Source organism: Octodon degus, unplaced genomic scaffold (genome assembly GCF_000260255.1).
Source record: "Octodon degus isolate 3935 unplaced genomic scaffold, OctDeg1.0 scaffold00047, whole genome shotgun sequence".
Lineage (NCBI taxonomy): Eukaryota > Metazoa > Chordata > Mammalia > Rodentia > Octodontidae > Octodon > Octodon degus.
Window position 1 is genome coordinate 6560373 of NW_004524623.1, and position 6233 is coordinate 6566605.

Here is a 6233-nt window from a genome sequence, read left to right on the forward strand (position 1 = left end):
GCTGGCCTTCAATTCGCTGTGTAGCCCAGGCCAGCCTCTGTCTTGCTTGCTCCTGCCTTAGCCTTGGGGGTGCCTGGTTGGTTTTGTTTTCTAGTTGTTTGGGTTTTTTGTTGTTGTTAATAGCATAATGTTTTGCTTTGGATACCTTTAGGATGTCAATTTAGAAAAAATAGAAAGCTAAGATCGTTTTGGAAGAACTGGAGCATTAGGCATGGACCTCGATGTCTACCAAGACACCACGTGGGAGCGTATTAGTTATTTCCGTTTTGAGGGGGGAAAGTATGTGCAGAAACCACAGTGGGTAAGCGAGAGAGACGGCTCCATAAGACCTAGGCGCTCTGAGCAGTCGGCGTCCAACTGGAAGCAGTGCTTTACAATTCGATAAAAAGAAAGCAAATTTTCCTCTGTAATAATAATGATTAAAACTGAAAACAGCAAAATAGCATTTAGAAATAAGTTAATAAATAACAAAAAAACCGAAATAGCCCGAAAACCTTTAAATATAGTTTCCCTGAGAAGAAACTACTTTCATTTATTGTTTTATGTTTTCGGGAAACGACTTTAATACAAAATTGTAAAGATACGAATTTTAAAAAATTATGAACTGGAACCCCGTCGCTGGGGGAACGCGTTACTGTGGCAACGCCCGCAGCGCCGCCTCTCTGTGGGGCCGCAGGGCTGTACGCTCACCCCTTGCCCCGCCCCCTCTCCCTGGCGCCGCGGGGGCGGAGCAGGAACCGAGGCCCTGCCCCCTCGGCGTACAGGGTTGCGCTTCCGGGTCACCCGGCGGCGTAACTCAAACAAAGTACCATCCCGAACTGGGCCCGCCCCCTGGAGGGGCTGTGACGTCACTTCCGCCTCCCTCTTTCCGCCGGCTGCCAGGCGTGAGCTGCGACGGGCTGGCTTCTGTGCCGAATTCTTCGGAACCATGGTGAGCCTGGGCCCCCGCTTCCCGCGTCCTACCGCTGCCCCTGCCCTCACCTTGTGGTGCCCTCGCCGCCCCGCCGCTCCTGCTCTCCAGCCGCGCAGGCTCTCCTCTGTCTGTGCCCCGGGCTCGCCGCACATGGCGCGCGCGGGCCGCAGCGCGAAGCCTAAGCGGTGCAGCGGGCAGGGCCCGCCTTGGCCCCCGCGGACGGCGCTGGCCCCCTCGCCCCGGTCTCTTTGAGGCGGCCCCTCCGCAGCCTCGAGACCCCGCGATTCCGAGTCCTGGGCCTGGTCTTGCCGAGAAGTTTCTAGTGCCCGGCCAGCCCCGCCCTCCGCGGGCGGAGCCTGGAGGAAGAGTGGGAGCCGCGCAGGGAAGATGGAGGCCGGCGCTGGCGGCGGGGCTTGGGCGGCCTCGGCCACTCGGCCTCGGCGCAGCCGTGACCGCTGCCTTTAGTTTTGCTGTCCGTGACAGTCTTACTGGTGCGTGGTTTTTATTCCTGGCACCCGCCTGTAAGACCGTGTCCTGTGTCTTCAAACATGCCAGTGGGATGGTGGATGTGTTGTTTGAAATTACAACGTTGTAAGTGGATTTTCTCTTAGATCTCTACAGTAAGTGGGTTTTTAAACAAGGATGGGTAAACCAGGCGCGGGGGCGACGCTAGTAATCCCTGCACTTGGGAGCGTTGGGAACGCTGCAAGTTCGAGGCCATTCTGAGCTGTCATGAGATGCTGTCTCTAAAAAGTAGAAAAGAAAAAGGGATTAGCGTGCAAACCGAATTTTTTTTTGCCCAGGCATCCCTTTCCCTTGCGCCTGTTAACATCTTCAAGGCTGGAGCAGATGAAGAGAGGGCAGAGACAGCTCGTCTGGTAAGCCTGTCCCTTTACTTCTAAATACTAAATTTTACGCTTGTCTTTCGCCGTAAAATTCTGACACATCTTGATTTTTTTGCTCAGTCTTCGTTTATTGGTGCCATCGCCGTTGGAGACTTGGTAAAGAGCACCTTGGGACCCAAGGGCATGGTAAGGAAAAGAGATTGCTTTTTACATTTTTTGAAATGATTTCTTGGCTATGTTCTCCAAGCTAGCCGCCAGTAAACTTTGAATGAATACTGTTTTGGAAGCCCTAGTAGAAACACAATTAACAATTTTTCATGTTATTTGATTGTAAAAGTAAGATCAGTATATTCTTGGTAAAAGTCGCAGTCCTGAATCACTATTTCCTATTTGAATGTGCAGCCTTATCGCTTCTCGGCCTTTTGGCTAAGATCAAGTGAATGTGCAGCCTTTCAGTATATTTTATATATTTGTATCTTGGGTATTATGTAGTTTCTTAGCTATTTTCCTATAACATATATACATGTGTTTGCATGTGGTTTTTCTGTAAGTTGTGCTTAAAATTTCAGTGTAAGTATTCTGGCTTTTTAAATTGTCAGAGTGTTGAATAGTTTAATTAAACTTTTACTGATCATAGTGTAGTTTGTTTCTGTGTATCTTAACCTGAAACAAATGTGTTTCCTTCAGGACAAAATTCTTTTAAGCAGTGGACGAGATGCTTCTCTGATGGTAACCAATGATGGGGCCACTATTCTAAAAAACATTGGGATTGACAATCCAGCTGCTAAAGTTCTAGTTGGTGAGTCTGAAGATAATACTGTGTGCTCACCACTTGGCATAACGCAGCCATACTGACTAAATGTACTGTAATTTCCATCACTTTCTATTTGGTTATTGTCATTGTTTAAATACAAATTTTCAGAAGTACTGGTATTTACTGGTGGCGTTGTCTTAGTCCATATTGTAGTGCTTTAACAGAAACTGCAGACTTGCTCATTTGTGTTTCATAGAAGCTTGTTCATTTGGCTGGTGGTTCTTGAGGGCTATATTCTTAAGATGAAGGGCCCTGAAAACGTGTTGGCTGCCACAGCATGGCAGAAGGCATTATAAGATGAGAGATTAATTGGGGTTTAAGTTTCCAATTTGTGAACTTTTGGGGATACACTCAGACCATGGCCACGGGTAAAACTCCTCCATTTCAGACCTTAGCAGAATTCCTCAAAACGTGTCATATGAGGTGAGTGCGATTTAGGTTGTAGAGCCATTTGGGTAGAGCTTGGTAAAGGTAACTGAAGTTATAATTAATTTTCTCTAGATATGTCAAGAGTTCAAGATGATGAAGTTGGAGATGGCACTACCTCTGTTACTGTTCTAGCAGCAGAATTACTAAGGGTAAGACCAACTGAGTATTCTTGTCTTATTGGTTTTCCTATTGTGATTTTGAATCTCCGAGGTAGTCAAATCTTTTCTAATTCATTTGTATAACTTCATTAATAGGAAGCCGAGTCTTTAATTGCAAAAAAGCTTCATCCACAGACCATCATTGCCGGTTGGAGAGAAGCCACAAAGGCTGCAAGAGAGGCTCTCTTGAGTTCTGCAGTAGATCATGGGTGAGTGTGCAGGAATGTTGCTATTCTAAATATTCACCGTACAGAACACTGATGGGTATATAGAACAGTGACGGTCGTACACAAGCCTGATCCTGCTGCTTTGTTCTGCTCCAGCACTCAAACCCACTTCTCTCTCCAGAGTTAACCCCTGAACTGAAAGCGTGGGCTTCTATAGTTTTATGTATGTAATCAAATTAACATGCAAATAAAAGTGTCATGCTGTATAGAGGATTTATTAACCTTTTCCATGTAGGTGGATAACGTGTATGTCTGGGCATTGTTTTTTTTTTTTTTTTTTTTTTTTGTATTACTAGTTTTTGTAGGCATTTGAGTATATGCAATTCCCTTAACATAGCTGTCATTGGTGATTTGTGTTTCTGACAGATTTTAGTTTTATGTTGTAAATTTTTTATTCAAGCAGTGTTTCTAGTAGTTTAATTGCTGAGTCAAAAGAGATATATATGTGTGTGTATATATATATTATATACATATGTATATATATAATATATATATATGACTTAAAGGACTTTTATGTACATTGCCAAATTATCTTGAGAAAAATCACCTTCCTTCTACCTGCATAAAAAGTGCTGCTTTGTATTCTTAACTTTCTCGGAGATCATTTGACTCTGGTTGGATTGTGACCTTACCCTATTCTTCCTACTTTGGCGGGGAAACCGTATCATTTGTGGGTGAATGCAGGAGTATTTGTTGACTTGTGAATAATTAGTTAAATTGTGAAAAGTAAAGTAGTATTGTGGAATGGTTTGGATAAGCATTTTAATAACAGGCTTTCTTTTTGTTCTCACTGGTTTTGCTTAGTTCTGATGAAGCTAAGTTCCGTCAGGACCTGTTGAATATTGCAGGAACAACCTTATCGTCAAAGCTTCTTACTCATCACAAAGACCACTTTACCAAGTTAGCTGTAGAAGCTGTTCTCAGGCTGAAAGGTTCTGGTAATCTGGAGGCGATACATGTCATCAAGAAGCTGGGAGGGAGTCTAGCAGATTCCTATTTAGATGAAGGTACGTGATGTGCTATGTGGCCAGTGTGGGAAACGATTTCGATTAGGTTCTGAGGGCTGAATACTATCTTTACAAAGCTAGGAATCTGGTCTGTAGGAACAAGTCATTGCAGCTATTTTTGTCACTATTTGTTGCGGTGACCAGGTGTTGCACCTTTCTGCCACATTTTGGCGTGTTCTCAATAGGCTAGATTTCACCCCACTCCAAGAAGTCATTTGCAGTCTTTTTTAGCAGTGGGGATTGAACACTTGGCCTTTGCATGAGAACAACCTTAGTCCTTATTTTGAGAAGAGGGTTTACTCAGTCTTGGAGTCGCTGCCTAGGTGAGACCTGAACGTGTGATCTCCTGCCTCAGTTTCCCGTAGTGTGGGTAGTCCAGGTGTGCACACCCTGCCTGACTTATGTTGGATTTTCTGTTTTAATGGTACTGTTGATTGAACCCAGGGTCTCACACATGCTGAGCAAGCACTTTACCACTGGACTGGGTGCCCAACCCTTTTTATTTTGAGATGAAGTCTTATTAAATTGCCCACCCTGACCTGCCTCAGCCTCCCAAATGGCTGAGTAACGAGTGTGTACCTCCAAGTCTGGTTGTTAATCCATTTAATTAATTTTTGTAATTATTGCTTTAATAAGGTACTAGATTTTAGGACAGTGATGGCAAACCATTTAGAAGTTTCAGTACTAACAGCTGGCTGTGGTATGCATGCCATAAGTTCACCACCATTGTTTTAATTTCTCTTTTTTTAAATTAATTTTATTGAGAAACAAAGTAGCAGTAAGAGTTTCAAAACAGGTTACTAGAACAGTTATAATTAATACACTGCATGTTGTTGTCTTCATAGTAGGTATTTATTTTTATTTTTATTTTTATTTTTTTTTTTTGCGGAACCGGGGATTGAACTCAGGCCTTTTGCACTTGCCAAGGAAGCACTTATTCCACTGAGCCATTTCCTCAGCCCCGTCTTCGTAGTCGTTATTCATAGTACAAGGTGCAGACATGATATCCTATCCAAACGCTATTAGTATCAATCTCATTGATTAAAAGAAAGCTGTATATCCTATTTTTTTGTGTGTATATATAAACTCTTAACTGGTCATTTATATCCCCCTTTTTTGTTTTAGTTTTGTCAGAAATGGGTATTCCATTGCCATGTAAATATTGTAGGTGTGTGAATTCAGCAAAATAATCCAATATAGTCCAGTAGCCCATAATAGTAGTTGGTTTTCCGTAGGACTGGCAATGTCAGAAGTTGTTGACTTGAGCCTTTTACAGCTCAGCATATTAATGTGGCTTTACTTTTTATACCTCATTTTTATACTTTTCTGCTGGATGGGTAAGACCAAGATAAAGCAAGACCTATATAACGAGAAATGTAACTTTTGTGTCTGCCAAGGTCAGTCAGATCCCCTCAGGATTTACCCTGAAACCCTGTACCACAGTTTGTAGATTCTTTGTCAGTGTCAGCTATGGAGATGAGTCACAGCCATTGCCTGACCAGTTCGCTCTCTGTGAAAGCCTGAGAGAACGTTTTCTCTCTAGATGACTCTCCTTAGGCACATTATACCTTGTTGATCACTTTCCACTGTAGCCCCATAATCTTGTTCAGAAAATTCGGGACACCACTGAGTTACAGGATGTTACAGTACAGGTTCTCTTTATGTTCAGAGTCCTCACTGATCTTGTAGGGCTAGGGCCAAAATGTTTGCTATTCTTGTAGCCTTTCTTTTTCTCCAATTTTTGGTCTGCAGACTTAAGCTGTTAACCCTCCACAAGAGAAGCTTAATGATATCATTACCCTATAACATAGGCAGTTGAGCTTAACCTCACTGTCTGAAT

General features: G+C 43.2%; 1 protein-coding gene across 1 annotated transcript in view; it reads left to right on the plus strand.

Annotated features, from left to right (window-relative positions):
- The first annotated feature begins 722 nt into the window (after window positions 1–722).
- The window catches only part of Cct2 (chaperonin containing TCP1 subunit 2), a 14532-nt gene continuing 9021 nt past the window's right edge, over window positions 723–6233 (plus strand). The window contains exons 1-7 of the mRNA XM_023716278.1: window positions 723–931; window positions 1717–1791; window positions 1879–1944; window positions 2446–2557; window positions 3074–3150; window positions 3256–3368; window positions 4191–4393. Of these exons, the coding sequence (XP_023572046.1) occupies window positions 929–931; window positions 1717–1791; window positions 1879–1944; window positions 2446–2557; window positions 3074–3150; window positions 3256–3368; window positions 4191–4393 (649 nt within the window). The 5' untranslated portion in view covers window positions 723–928. The remainder of the gene's footprint in view (window positions 932–1716; window positions 1792–1878; window positions 1945–2445; window positions 2558–3073; window positions 3151–3255; window positions 3369–4190; window positions 4394–6233) is intronic.